The 15,623-nt window shown below is 40.4% G+C and overlaps 1 protein-coding gene and 1 long non-coding RNA gene across 2 annotated transcripts in view; one reads left to right on the top strand and one right to left on the bottom strand.

The window, feature by feature from the left end:
- The first annotated feature begins 3,219 nt into the window (after window positions 1-3,219).
- Window positions 3,220-15,623, top strand: part of LOC122900144 — a 29,594-nt gene continuing 17,190 nt past the window's right edge. Inside the window, exons 1-2 of the long non-coding RNA XR_006383185.1 lie at window positions 3,220-3,612; window positions 4,517-4,556. This is a non-coding gene — a long non-coding RNA (uncharacterized LOC122900144). The remainder of the gene's footprint in view (window positions 3,613-4,516; window positions 4,557-15,623) is intronic.
- Window positions 13,681-15,623, bottom strand: part of DNAI3 (dynein axonemal intermediate chain 3) — a 67,782-nt gene continuing 65,839 nt past the window's right edge. The window contains exon 23 of the mRNA XM_044238603.1: window positions 13,681-13,942. Within this exon, the coding sequence (XP_044094538.1) occupies window positions 13,802-13,942 (141 nt within the window). The 3' untranslated portion in view covers window positions 13,681-13,801. The remainder of the gene's footprint in view (window positions 13,943-15,623) is intronic.

Raw genomic sequence — 15,623 nt, 5'->3', positions numbered from 1 at the left:
TGAGTATTCAGAATGGTCTGTTGACTCCAAAGCTCTGTTTATGATCCAGATAGTTATCTTACTTTGTGACTTTGGAAACTGTTAATATTACATTGTCAATTCATTTTATAGTCTCTTAAAGTCTCTTATAGTCTCTTCTTTTTTTTTAAAAGATTTCGTTTATTTATTTTAGAGAGAGAGAGAGCACGAGCAGGGTGGGAGGGGTGGAGGGAGAAGCACATTCCCCACTGAGCAGGGAGCCCAACTCAGGGTTTGACGGGGCAGTTGGGGGCTCAACGTGGGTGTCCAGGTCAGGCTCTATCCTGGGTCCCTGAGATCGTGACCTGAGCAGGAGGCAGATGCTTAACTGGTTGAGCCACCAGGCACCCCTCTGAAACAAATTCTTATGAGCACTGTTCATTTCCCAAAGGAGGACTACATAGGAATCATTTTTTAAATGTATGTAGATACTGTTGTAGTGCATTAGCTATTAATTCATTTTAGGGCATTTTAAGAATTCTTGGTAGCTTTTTACCTATGAAAAAGGAATAACATTTTCCAGCAAGCAGAGGTGAGAGCATAAGATGTGTGGAGAACAGCATGGACTGCAGCGTTTGAAGGGGAAGCAGGGAAGCCAAAGCTGGAAAAATTGGGCTCAAAAAGCAAGCAGGGGGGCACCTGGGTGGCTGAGTGGGTTAAAGCCTCTGCCTTCGGTTCCGGTCATGATCCCAGGGTCCTGGATCGAGCCCTGCATTGTGCTTTCTGCTCGGCAGGGAGCCTGCTTCCTCCTCTCCCTCTCTCTCTCTCTCTCTCTGCCTGCCTCTCTGCCTCCTTGTGATCTCTGCATGTCAAATAAATAAATAAATAAAATATTAAAAAAAAAAAAAAGCAGGACTGTGTCAGAAGCAGGTGAAGAACTTAGACCCTACCCTGAGGGCAACAAGGGCCACTGAGAGGTCTTAAGGAAGTGATGGGGTTCAGATTTGATTTTTAAATGACCACTTTGGCTTCAGTGTTGAGCATTTAAAAGCACAGGATTTGGAGTGCTATGCCAATCCCAATCCACCCATTTACTGAATAAGCTAGGATTTGCTTGGAATATAGTGTACTCTTTTCAACCTGTAGAGTTATTTTCTAATATAAGAAAGCTGTTTTTTCTTTTAATATCTGCAGCTATGGTTTTTATAGCATTTCTAGTGTATTATTGAATGTGAACAGATTTAAGTCCAATTCCTGATTTCCAACTAACAGATGTGCCCATGTGTTTCAGTGAGACCCAGTATTTTCTAATCCACCCGAATTCAACAGGATGGACAAGGCTATGCAGTGGTGACAAATAAACTCTGATGTATCCGTGGTTTAACACAATAAAGGTTTATTTCCTGCCTGTCTGAAAGTCTGAAACAGGTTGAGAAACTTGATTTTATAAACATGTCATCTGAAACACATAGCAGTTGGAGGATATTACAAGGTGAGTTAAAGCCAGGTCCGGAAGTGGCTTCTTTCATTTCTACCCACATCCTCTTGGCCAGAATTCAGTTACAGGCTCTAATCCAGCTACCAAGGAGGCTGGAAAATGTAGGGGTGCACACAGGTATTTGACAAGCATTGGTGGTTTCTGTCACCTCCCTCCCTACCCAGATTTTCTGATATTCTCAATCAGTTGAAGTTAAGATCCTCATAATGAACTGAAGCAAAATCTTTTTTATTTCAAATTCTGCCTGTAGTGTATTATTTCTGAGAACTAGGCCTCTTGGATGAACAGCCCCATTACCAGGACGACCCCTACTTAGATTTTGTATATCTGGGAGATCATTATGGTTTTTTTGTTAGATTTAGATCCATTCAGTCTGGAAACTTCATTAAAAGTGAAAAGTCATTTTCAATTTTAATTGTTAATTTAGCTTGTTTACTAAGGTCAAAATAAAGCAGAAACACTTGCCATATTTTAGATTTGATTTAGAGTTGCTTCCTTTTTTTAAGAAAAAATTTTAAAGGGAATTATTCTTCTTAAAAAATAGAGATTCAGGCTAGAAGAACTATCTTTAATGACAAGGAAGAATGTGAAATCCACTATTTTACATCTTCTTTCCTTCTTCTCTTTAAGAAAAAAGAACAAAAGCAGCCCAGAATATTACCTGTACAGGTGACTTAGAGAAATCTTATTTTCTGTCCTTTGAAGTTTGGAACACTGGTGTGACTGCAGGGAAACACAACCCAAGTGAGTATTTATCATACTCACTGTATCTATTTTATTGTCATATTTGAGAATAAGAGAACATTTGGAAGCAATTACACTTAATTCCTTTTTAACCATCATTTCCCCAATAAACTGTTGAGGTTGGATTTTTTGGTGTTTGGGATTCTACTCTGATAGTGTGTAGTTGTTTTTACATGGCCTGTGACCCTCAAATAGCTCATCAGCCGTGGAAGGAGTGGACTCATCACACACGGTTCAGTTTGCCCTTCCCTGAGAGATTTAATTTCCGCCCCGGGAGCCTTGCTCAGTTACATGGTATCTGACCTGGCAATGACATCCTAGCAACTGGGTGGAAGATCACCTAACCCAAGCAACGCTTGGGGGTAGAGGGCACAGGGAAATGTTAATCATTTACAGTGGTGGATTAGTGAAGCTGTGGAAGTGTACCCAGGCCACCGACCACCATCTCCTGGGGTCAATTGCCTTTTCATCTATCTAAAGTGCATCCAGATGATATGGTTATCTGAGGACCTGAAAATAGGCTCATTTAATTATGCAACATTTCTAGTTGGGTCAAAAAGCAGCATATAAAGCGGAATGATAATTAAATTTAACTTAAATAAGTCAAGTATTATTAGAATGAGTAATTTTCTAGGTAGCCATAACATTTTAAGTTCTGCAAAAAATAAAGCTACTGTTTAAATTTTAAATACTATGTCCAACGTACTGGGTCTCACATTAAAATGATCAAGGCTAATATTAAACTATGTGTGCAAAGTCACTGCTCAAGTCATATTTGAGAGAGAGACATTCGCATTATTGTTAATAATAACTAAAATGTTAAGATCAGATATTATTACATAGGGCAAAGAGGAAACCCTATGTTTTCTCTGGGGTATGTGGAGGAGGCAGAGTTTCAGACTAAGCAAGAAGGCAACACTTATTAAACACCCACTGAATGCCAGATATTATACATAAATTACCTTTGGGTGAGGTAGGTTTAATTATCATCCCCGGTTTACAGATGGTGTAACTAAGACCTACGAGACAGTTGCCCTTGCCTGGGCGATGAAGCTGGGATTCAGAATCGGATCTGCCTGGATCCCAAAGCCCTCTTTCTTTCCACTACACTGCACACCAGATCAAAAGACTGAAGGGCAGGAAAAGAAGCCTGAATTGACCCAACAGGGCAGTTGGGAAGGAATGGGCAGTGGCAGAAAGGGCTGAAACAATGGGAACCGGAAGGAGTCACACCAGTTAACTACATTTTCATTCACGCCCAATATTTCCCCCATCTTCCATTATAGGAAGTTAGCTTCTCAGCTGGAGCCTCCCAGTGTGAGCTGAAGAGCCTCCAAGAGAACTCATCCCAGAGAAGGGGGCAGCAGTGTGGTGCATTTGCCTGAGCTCCAAAGCCTTGGAGTCCAAGAAAGGTGAGCATTCTGAGTGATCTGAATCATTCCACCCCAATCTTTTTCCTTCCCTCTCTCCTTCCACATGCACCAGACTTGTACTGAGGTCTAAAGGCCCTCCATGGCTTCTTCTGCTCTCTCTCCCAATAAATCTCTGGTACATCTAGTCTTGCTTTGGTGTTAGCTTCATGCAGAACCTACGCCAACACAAAGCCATTGTCCCAGCACCTTCTGCCATGTTACAGGCCATTTGGCAGCTCTAGCAAATTGAGAGAAGGGAGCCTTGAGGGCCTGATGGTTGTAGGCTTGCTTTTAAATGTACGTGAGTCAATCTTCATCCCAGGAGCTATAAGACATACTTGGGGGTGCTTTGCAGAAGGATGAGATACCAGATAAGCAGGTGGGGCAAGATCCTATGAAACTTGGGCTATGGCTATTTATGTAATCCCATTGGTGGCCATAGGCTGGTGAGATGATGAGGAAAACTAAGATGATAAATACATGACACAAATATCGCACTGAAATAACAGTAACTGCTATCATAAGCCAGATGAACCACATGTTTAGTTTCTTTTTTTTTTTTTTTTAAGATTTTATTTATTTATTTGAGAGAGAGTGTGAGAGAGAGCATGAGCGAGGAGAAGGTCAGAGAGCGAAGCAGACTCCCCATGGAGCTGGGAGCCTGATGTGGGACTCGATCCCGGGACTCCAGGATCACGCCCTGAGCCGAAGGCAGTCGTCCAACCAACTGCGCCACCCAGGCGTCCCACATGTTTAGTTTCTAAAGCAAGATTATTATAACTGTGTTGTATTTGTAGATTAGGTAGCATGGAAGCAAAATTTACTGCTTGCCAAATGCCAGGCACTATACTAAACTCTTTATTTGATAATCAATATTCATTACTCTCTTCTTCTATGTTAATAGAACCCTGCTTTTGTTTGAGACCACAGTGAGCCAGCCCCAGGTAAGGGCTTCTGTCACACAATCATGACATCATTGTTCTTCATGGTCCCAGCTTCTTCTGCACTAAGAGGTGTCCACACAACACAGTTCTATCCAGGAGACCTAAGCAGAAGCTGTTGAGGTGGGAATGGAAGACTAAGCTATGAAAATGCTTCTCCTGGAAGACTGAATACAGGGCAAAACCCTCACCCTCTTTAGGTCTTTGCTTAAATGTTGCCTTCTCTGTAATACATACAGAGATGGGTTTTGGAGGGAAATCTAGGCATTCAGTTTTGGATATGTTTAAATTTGAGATGCCTACTATATATCCATTTAGAGATATTAAGCAGTCAAATGGATGTACAGCTCTCGATTTTGTGGGAGGAGTTCATGCCAGGGATATATGTAGTATTTAAAGCTATGAGCCTGGATGCATTTATATAAGACGTAAATATAGGGAGAGAGAGGAAGGAAGGGAGGGAGGGAGGGAGGAAAGAAGGAAGGAAGGAAAATTACTTCCAGGGCAAGGCTGAGTCCTGGGACAATTCAATAACAGTGGTACTAATATGTGTGGGGTGCTGCTGCCTTATACACAGGTGCTCATTTACCCCTTGTAAAACTTTGCAAAGTAAATACTCTCACCTGGTGGGATAGTAGGGGAATCTGTTTCACAGGGAAATTCATCTGTCCCAAGGCACAGAGGCTAATATCTACCTAACTTGAGGTAAATAACTTTGAGTTTAATGTCCTCCAGCAACTTAACTTATAAACCTTGGTGTCATCCTGTGTTTTGCATTCCCCGTCCAACCAGCCTTTCATGTTCATTTTCACATTAAGCTTCCATAGAGCATTGTTAATGACTTAACTTGAACCACTAGTACTGCCTCCTAATAGGATTTCCTGTCTCCATCTCTTATCTTCCTAAAGTTAAAGCTGATTGTGTCACCTTTCCGCTTAGCCCTTCTATTAATTCCCCATTATCTGTAACCTTTAATCCAGCTTCTTTAGATGGGTTTCCCAGAGCCTTCACAATCTGGCTCCAAGCTACTTTCCAGGTCTCATCTCCTACTACTCTCCCCATAATCCCAACTCCCATGCCAGTCACTTTTCCTGTGACATTGAACCTCTGGTTGAGACATGCCAAGTCCTGGGGCAACTGCTTCACATGCTCTTTCCTTCCTACGTCCATGTTGGTTAACCCCACAGTACAACATTAACTAGAAGACATGTTGGGGCTCACTGTGTTGTTCAATATCTCAGAAGACACCTTTCAAATTTTCACCATTATGTACAATGTTATTATAGGATTGTTTTAAACACTCCATGTCACAGGAAGGAAGTCCCCTTCTTTTTGTAAGAGCTAAAAACTTATTGTTGTTTTATCATGAACAGATGTCAAGTTTCTTATGTTATGTTATTTATTTATTTTAATTAACATATAATGTACTATTTGCCCCAGGGGTACAGGTCTGTGAATTGTCAGGCTTATACACTTCACAGCACTCACCATAGCACATACCCTCCCCAATGTCCATAACCCAATCACCCTCTCCATACTCCCCTCCCCCCCAGCAACACTCAGTTTGTTTTGTGAGATTGAGTTCTTATGGTTTGTCTCCCTCCCGATCCCATCTTGTTTCATTTTTTCCTTCCCTACCCTCCAAACCCCACACTTTGCCTCTCAAATTTCTTGTATCAGGAGATCATATGATAATTGTCTTTCTCTGATTGACTTATTTCGCTCAGCATAATACCCTCTAGTTCCATCCACATTGTTGCAAATGGCAAGATTTCACATCTTTTGATGGCTGCATAATATTCCATTGTATATATATACCACCTCTTCTTTATCCATTCATCTGTTGATGGACATCTAGGTTCTTTCCATAGTTTGGCTATTGTGGATATTGCTGCTATAAACATTTGGGAGCATGTGCCCCTTTGGATCACTACATTTGTATCTTCAGGACAAATACCCAGTAGTGTGATTGCTGGGTCGTAGGGTAGCTCTATTTTCAACTTTTTGAGGAACTTCCATGCTGTTTTCCAGAGTGCCTGCACCAGCTTACATTCCTACCAACAGTATAGTTGGGTTATCCTTTCTCCACATCCTTGCCAGATTCTGTCATTCCGTGACTTGTGAATTTTAGCCATTCTGACTGGTGTGAGGTGGTATCTCATTGTGTGTGTGTGTGTGTTTTAAGATTTTATTTATTTATTTAACAGAGAGATTACAAGTAGGCACAGAGGCAGGCAGAGAGAGAAGAGGAAGAAGGTTCCCCGCTGCACAGAGAGCCCAATATGGGGCTCGATCCCAGGTCCCCGAGACCACGACCTGAGCCAAAGGCAGAGGCTTTAACCCACTGAAACACCCAGGCGCCCCTCATTGTGGTTTTGATTTGTATTTCCCTGATACTGAGTGACGTGGAGTACTTTTTCATGTGTCTGTTTGCCATCTGGATGTCTTTGCAGAAATGTCTGTTCGTGTCCTCTGCCCATTTCTTGATTGGATTATTTCTTCTTTGGGTGTTGAGTTTGCTAAGTTCTTTATAGATTTTGGACACTAGCCCTTTATCTGATAGGTCGTTTGCAAATATCTTCTCCCATTCTGTCAGTTGTCTTTGGTTTTGTTGACTGTTTCCTTTGCTGTGCAAAAGCTTTTGATCTTGATGAAGTCCCAGTAGTTCACTTTTGCTCTTGCTTCCCTTGCCTTTGGTGATGTTTCTAGGAAGAAGTTGCTGCAGCTGGGATTGAAGAGGTTGCTGCCTGTGTTCTCCTCAAGGATTTTGATGGATTCCTTTCTCACATCCATTTTGAATCTATTTTTGTGTGTGGTGTAAGGAAATGGGTCATTTTTCTGCATGTTACTGTCCAATTTTCCCAACACCATTTTTTTGAAGAGACTGTCTTTTTTTCCACTGGACATTCTTTCCTGCTTTGTCAAAGATTAGTTGACCATAGAGTTGAGGGTCTATTTCTGGGCTGTCTATTCTGTTCCATTGATCTGTATGTCTGTTTTTGTGCCAGAACCATACTGTCTTGATGATGCCAGCTTTGTAATAGAGCTTGAAGTCTGGAGTTGTAATGCCACCAACGTTGGCTTTCTTTTTCAACATTCCTCTGGCCATTCGATGTCTTTTCTTGTTCCATATATATTTTAGGATTATTTGTTCCATTTCTTTGAAAAAGATCGATGGTATTTTGATAGGGATTGCATTAAATGTGTAGATTGCTTTAGGTATCATAGACATTTTCACAATATTTGTTCTTCCAACCCATGAGCATGGAACATTTTTCCATTTCTTTGTGTCTTCCTCAATTTCTTTCATGAGTACTTTATAGTTTTCTGAGTACAGATTCTTTGCCTCTTTGGTTAGGTTTATTCCTAGATATCTTATGGTTTTGGGTGCAATTGTAAATGGGATCTACTCCTTAAGTTCTCTTTCTTCTGTCTTGTTGGTATATAGAAATGCAACTGATTTCTGTGCATTGATTTTTATATCCTGACATTTTACTGAAATCCTGTACAAGATCTAGCAGATTTGGAGTGGAGTCTTTTGGGTTTTCCACATAAAGTATCATATCATCTGCAAAGAGTGATAGTTTGGCTTCTTCTTTGCCAATTTGGATGCCTTTAATTACCTTTTGTTGTCTGATTGCTGAGGCTAGGACTTCTAGTACTATGTTGAATAGCAGTGGTGATAATGGACATCCCTGCTGTGTTCCTGACCTTAGCAGAAAAGTTCTCAGTTTTTCTCCATTGAGAATGATATTTGCTGTGGGTTTTTCATAGATGGTGTTGATGATATTGAGGTATGTGCCCTCTATCCCTACACTTTGAAGAGTTTTGATAAGGGATGCTGTACTTTGTCAAATGCTTTTTCAGCATCTATTGAGAGTATCATATAGTTCTTGTTTTTTCTTTTATTAATGTATTGTATCACATTGATTGATTTGTGGCTGTTGAACCAACCTTACTGCCCTGGAATAAATCCCACTTGGTCGTGGTGAATAATCCTTTTAATGTACTGTTGGGTCCTATTGGCTAGTATTTTGGTGAGAATTTTCCCATCTGTGTTCATCAAGGATATTGGTCTGTAATTCTCTTTTTTGATGGGGTCTTTGTCTGGTTTTGGGATCAAGGTAATGATGGCTTCATAAAATGAGTTTGGAAGTTTTCCTTCCATTTATGTTTTTTTGGAACAATTTCAGAAGAACACATATTAATTCTTCCTTGAATGTTTGGTGGAATTCCCCTGGGAAGCCGTCTGGCCCTGGGCTCTTGTTTGTTGGGAGATTTTTGATGACTGCTTCAATCTCCTTACAGGTTATGGATTTGTTCAGGTTTTCTGTTTCTTCCTGGTTCAGTTTTGGTAGTTGATACATCTCTAGGAATGCATCCATTTCTTCCAGATTGCCAAATTTGCTGGTGGATAGTTGCTCATAATATATTCTTATAATTGTTTATATTTCTTTGGTGTTGGTTGTGATCTATCCTCTTTCATTCATGTTTTTATTTATTTGGGTCCTTTCTCTTTTCTTTTTGATAAGTCTGGCCAGGGGCTTATCAATCTTATTAATTCTTTCAAAGAACTAGCTCCTAGCTCCTAGTTCCGTTGATTTGTTCTACTGTTTTTTTTTTTTTGTTTGTTTGTTTGTTTCTATTTCATTGATTTCTGCTCTGATCTTTATGATTTCTCTTCTCCTGCTGGGTTTAGGCTTTCTTTGCTGTTCTTTCTCCAGCTTCTTTAGGTGTAGGGTTAGGTTGTGTACTTGAGACCTTTCTTGTTTCTTGAGAAAGGCTTGTATCACTATATACTTTCCTCTCAGGACTGCCTTTGCTGTGTCCCACAGATTTTGAATAGTTGTGTTTTCATTATCCTCCATTTCCATGAATTTTTTCAATTCTTCTTTAATTTCCTGGTTGATCCATTCATTCTTTTTTTATTTTTTAAAGATTTTATTTATTTATATGACAGACACAGATCACAAGTAGGCAGAGAGGCAGGCAGAGAGAGAAGGAGAAGCAGGCTCCCCGCTGAGCAGAGAGCCCGATGCGGGGCTCGATCCCAGTACCCCAGGATCATGACCTGAGCCGAAGGCAGAGGCTTTAACCCACTGAGCCACCCAGGCGCCCCGATCCATTCATTCTTTAGTAGAATGCTCTTTAGCCTCCATGTATTTGAGTTCTTTCCAACTTTCCTCTTGTGATTGAGAGCATTGTGGTCTGAAAATATGCAGGGAATGATCCCAATCTTTTGGTATCGGCTGAGATCTGATTTGTGACGCAGGATATGATCTATTCTGGAGAATGTTCCATGCGCACTGAGAAGAATGTATATTCTGTTGCTTTGGGATGGAATGTTCTAACTGTATCTGTGATGTCCATCTGGTCCAGTGTGTCATTCAAGGCCTTTATGTCCCTGTTGATCTTTTGCTTGGATGATCTGTCCATTTCAGTGAGGGGGGTGTTAAATCCCCTACTATTATTGTATATTGTCATATGTTTCTTTGATTTTGTTATTAATTGGTTTATATAGTTGGCTGTTCCCATGTTAGGGGCTTAGATATTTAAAATTGTTAGATCTTCTTGTTGGACAGACACTTTGAGTATGATATAGTGTCCTTCCTCATCTCTTATTATAGTCTTTGGCTTAAAATCTAATTTATCTGATATAAGGATTGCCACCCCAGCTTTCTTCTGATGTCCATTAGCATGGTACATTGTTTTCCACCCCCTCACTTTAAATCTGGAGGTGTCTTTGGGTCTAAAATGAGTTTCTTGTAGACAGCATATTGATGTTTTTTCTTTTTTTTTTTTTATCCATTCTGATACCCTGTGTCATTTGGGTGTCATTTAGCCCATTTACATTCAGAGTAACTATTGAGAGATATGAATTTAGTGCCATTGTATTATCTGTAAAGTGACTGTTACTGTATATTGTCTCTGTTCCTTTCTGGTCTGCTACTTTTAGGCTCTCTTTTTGCTTAGAGGACCCTTTTCAATAATTCCTGTAGAGTTGGTTCGGTGTTTACAAATTCTTTTAGTTTTGTTTGTCCTGGAAGCTTTTCATCTCTCCTATTTTGAATGATATCCTAGCTGGATATAGTATTCTTGGCTGCATGTTTTTCTCGCTTAGTGCTCTGAATATATCATGCCAGTTCTTTCTGGCCTGCCAGGTCTCTGTGGATAAGTCTGTTGCCGAGCTAATATTTTACCATTGTATGTTACAGACTTCTTGTCCCGAGCAGATTTCAGGATTTTCTCTTTGTCACTAAGACTTGTAAGTTTTACTATTAGATGACAGGGTATGGACCTATTTTTATTGATTTTGAGAGGTGTTTTCTGTGCCCCTGGATTTTGATGCTTGTTTCCTTTGCCTGTTAGGGAAATTCTCTACTATAATTAGCTCCAATATACCCTATTCCCCCTCTCTCTTTCTTCTTCTTCTGGAATCCCAATTATTGTAATATTGTTCCATCTTATGGTATCACTTATCTCTGGAGTCCTCTCCTTGTGGTCCAGTAGTTGTTTGTCTCTCTTTTGCTCAGCTTCTTTATTCTCCATCATTTGGTCCTCTATATCACTCTATATCTCTTCTGCTTCATTTATCTTAGCAGTAAGAGACTTCATTTTTTTATTATACCTCATTAATAGCTTTTTTGATTTCAGCTTGGTTAGATTTTAGTTCTTTTATTTCTCCAGAAAGGGCTTTTATTTCTCCAAACAGGGTTTCTCTAATATCTTCCATGCCTTTTTTGAGCCGAGCTAGCAGCTTGTGAATCATCATTTTGAACTCTAGATCTAACATACTACCAATGTCCATATTGAATAGGTCCCTAGCCTTCACTACTGCCTCTTGTTCTTTTTTTTGTGGTGAGTTTTTCCACCTTGTCATTTTATCCAGATAAGAATATATGATTGAGAGAATAAAATACTAAAAGGGTGGCGAAGATCGCAGAAATTTGGGTGTATTTTGGTCTCTTAGATGAAACTATCTCCCAAAAATTTAAAGAAAGAAAAACATATATTTTTACAAAAATAAAGGTAAACATGATGAAGGGATGGAATATGACTGTAAAGATGAAAATTTTTTTAAAAATCTAAAAAAAGAATTGATAAGTTGGTTGGAAAAAGAAAGAAAAAGAGAGTGGATAGTATTTTCTCAGGCTGGAGACTAGAACAAAGCCCTGTGCTAGATTTAGGGTATACTTTGATCTATTAGAAGAAATTGTATCCCAAAATTTTTTAGAAGAAAAAGCCCTATGTATATACAAAAAAATAAAGCTAGATACAATGAAGGGTAAAATATGACTATAATAATGGTTTAAAAAGATTTGTTTTTTTAGAAAAATATTGTTAAGGTAAACTATTGAAAAAAAGTTAAGGGCGCCTGGGTGGCTCAGTGGGTTAAGCCGCTGCCTTCGGCTCAGGTCATGATCTCAGGGTCCTGGGATCGAGTCCTGCATCGGGCTCTCTGCTCAGCAGGGAGCCTGCTTCCTCCTCTCTCTCTCTGCCTGCCTCTCTGCCTACTTGTAATCTCTCTCTGTCAAATAAATAAATAAAATCTAAAAAAAAAAAAGAAAAAAGTTAAAAAGAAGAAGAGGAAAAGTTAAAAAAAGAATAAGAAAAAATACAATTAAAAAAATATAATTAACTTTGCAAGACTAAAGAATCATGGGGAGAAAGCCATGAATTCCATGTTTTGCTTCCCCCTCCTCTGGAATTCCACTGTTCTCCTTGATCAGTGAGCTTGGTCTTAGTTGGATATTCTTGCTGATCTTCCGGGGGAGGGGCCAGTTGTAGTGATTCTCAAATGTCTTTGCCCAATGCGGAATTATGCTGCCCTTGCCAGGGGCTGGGCGAAGTAATCGGCTCAGGTTTGCTCTTGGAAGCTTTTGTTCCCTGAATGCTTTCCATAGAGCTCTCAAGGACAGGAATGAAAATCACAGCCTCCTAATCTCTGGCCCAAAGGAGCACTCGGGGCCCCAGTCTTCAGTGAGCCATTGGAGAAAAGCAGTCAATCATGCTTGTCTCCCTGGTCTCTAGCCATGTTCTGAGCTCACCCAGCTTGTGGCAGCGCGTTTCTGTCTCTGGCACACAGCCCTGCTTGGAGTCTCCAAACCCAGCAAATTCCTGCCACTCTGCTTTTCTAGCAGAGGAAGGTGGGTCTCCCCAGATTTACCACTTGTGGGGTCCCTGCTCAAAAAGCAGTGGTCTAACTGTGCCTTGGATCATGGTTTAAGGTCACTCTTTGGCTCCGTCTCTGTAGTTGGCTTCCCCACTCTAATACCTGTGAGCTCTGCTACACTCAGACATCCCAATCTTTCAGTGACCCCCGGGACCCGAGACCACACTGTCCTTGTGAGGGCCCCACCCCCGCTTAGCCTCTGGAGCGATGTCCATCAGTGGAGCAGACTTCTAAAAGTTCAGATTTTGTGCTCCACTGCTCCACCATTTGCTGGGAGCCGGCCCCTCCCACCACAGATTCACTTCTCCACATGCCTTACCTTTCAGAAAGTGGTCAATTTTCTCTTTTAGAATTGCTGCTCTTCTTCTCTTTGCTGTCCTCTTGGATTTGTAGGTGTTCAGAATGGTTTAGTAACTATCTAGTTAAACTCCTGTGACATGATGTCATCTTAGTCTCCTGCTCCTCCCCAGATGTCAAATTTTATCCCTTTTTTTTTTCATCCATTTGGTATCATAAATTCTCTCCTTTAATCAGTCATTCTTTTCTACAGTAACATTAACCTTGTATTTTCTGGGTAATTCCAACATGATCTTTATATCCTTTCTTTGTACATATATACTTGGATTCATTTTTCTACTACTGTATTTAGCACAAAGCTCTACAATCTGTGCAGGGTCCTATGGTGGGGGGGAAGTACTGTTTGGAGGGACAACCAAAAGCAACATGATAATTGGGAACAAAGTTCGATTTCCACTTCTTTCTGGGAGTAGGGGCTCTAAATGCTCCAAATAGATGTCAAGAACTGGGAGTGAAGGGATTACTATAAGAAAATGAAATTTTGTTATTGGTAAACTTCATATTCAGTAGAAAGTTTAGGACACATTCAATCCAAAAATCAAAACAGATCTTATTGTTATAAATCAAGTTTTAATAGCCATGAAATAAATATTTATAAGTAAACCTATTTAATGTTTAGTTTGCTAGTTCTTACATAAAAATCCTTACATAAAAAATAATGAATAAAAAGAAAAGAAAGTACTACAAGGGCCCCAAAACACCCCTGCAGAAAGCTTTTCTACAAGTCCAGGAACGACATTGTCTCTCTCACTTTGATGAAGCCAAGGTTGATGAGGATGCTCTTTTCCAGTTCTAAGTAACTCTCATAGTCCATTTTCAATTCAGCCTCCAACTGTTCCTTTGATTTCTGATACGTTTTCTAGGGGGAAAAGACAAATCATCCCAATAATGCGCTAATAGTTAGAAATACCAAAGAAAAGAAGGGGCTGTTTTTGAGCAGTTGGCCTAGCCACTGCCCTCTGGGAGCATTTTGCAGGAGGGCATCTCTTGCTCTGGGAGGGAGAGGGCGGCTGCCTCTGAAGGGGAGTGGCAGAGATAGAGTGGAGAAGTGTGTGCAGATCTCTGTGGCTTGGGAAGCCTCCTGCCGGAGGAGAAGAGTCCAGATTTCTATCCTGGCCAGCAACCCTTCTCTAGCAGGAGTCCCCTGAAGGTCTCCTCATGGAGTCTGGTTTTGCAGAATTGGGAGGTAGAAATACATGGCTCTTTGACACCTCTTTCTCAAAAAGAAAGAAAGAAAAGGAGGAAGAAAGAAAGAAAAAAGGAATCCCTTCTTCTACCTCTTTTAGACTTCCTTTTTTCCCCCATGGTTCTTATCTCCCTTGTGTAGCCTGGAGTGTGGATAATGAACTAGAGTTTACAGAATTCCTTTGAATTCCTCCCTCTACTAAGTCCTATTTAGATGGGCTTAGAGATCACACAGAAGCTGCTACTTTTCCTAGCTTTGGGTTGCCAGCTGAAATTCTCGTTAGAAAAACTTCCATTTCATGTGCTGTTAGAGCTGTAATTAATATTATTTTTCAGGAAGTGAGCTGTATGCAGATTTGATATTTGCAAAGACGTAGGTGTATGGTTTCCTTCTGATGTGGGGTTGACGCATACAGCCTCATCCCTGGCAATTCCAGGACACTTGTGAAGGCCAGCTTTGCTGGATGGTTGTGATCTTCCCCTGCCTTCCGTAATCATAATAGTAGATGCTTCCTACCATTTTCTATGGGCCACTTACTGGCTAAGTGCTGGAAATGTTTTAACTCACTTAATCTCCACTACAGTCCTCTGAGGTTGTTACAGTTCTTCCCATTTTCCCTTTTATCAGCAGTTGATCATTGGAAGGTATTTCTCACTGATATTAGTTGTTTTTCCTTGGTGACGCTTTCCATGTTCTAAATGTGACAGAGGAGCCATTTTAAATCCATTCGCTTATCCCCAATCTAGTTCCAGAGAAAACGTGAGAAGTGGTAGCTCTAATTTAAAGAGGATACCATGTCAGGGCACCAGGGTGGCTCAGTCAGTTAAGCATCTGCCTTTGGCCCAGGTCATGATCCTGGGGTTCTGGGATTGAGTCCCATGATGGGCTCCCTGTTCAGCAGGTTGTCTGCTTCTCCTTATGTACCTTCCCCTGCCTGTGCTCTCTCTCACAAATAAAAAACAAATTAAAAATCTTAAAAAAAAATTAAGAGGGTAATATGTCAAATGGAAATGAAGCTACAGGAAGAAATTGGAGATGTTCTGGGAACTCAAGTATGTGGTACAATTTCAAGATATGATTATTATATTATTCAGGTGCTTTAAAAGTATTTCATATGCAAATTATTTCCCACAAGTCTACTGGATTTCAACTGATGTGGATGATTAGGAACCATCGTTGTGGTATTTAAACACTCACAGTAATCATAGGTAATTGTGGGCATAAAGGAAGGGTGTCAGGTTTCCTCCCACCACAGAATTTCAACCAGTGTTTGTGAGTGTACAAAAGAACAGACCAAGACCAATTTTTTGTAGCAGGGAAAATGATGAAAAGTTAATTGATTGGTATTCTTTGG

This window comes from Neovison vison, chromosome 2, assembly GCF_020171115.1.
Source record: "Neovison vison isolate M4711 chromosome 2, ASM_NN_V1, whole genome shotgun sequence".
In the NCBI taxonomy this organism is placed as follows: domain Eukaryota; kingdom Metazoa; phylum Chordata; class Mammalia; order Carnivora; family Mustelidae; genus Neogale; species Neogale vison.
This window is presented reverse-complemented; position numbering and strand designations above follow the sequence as displayed.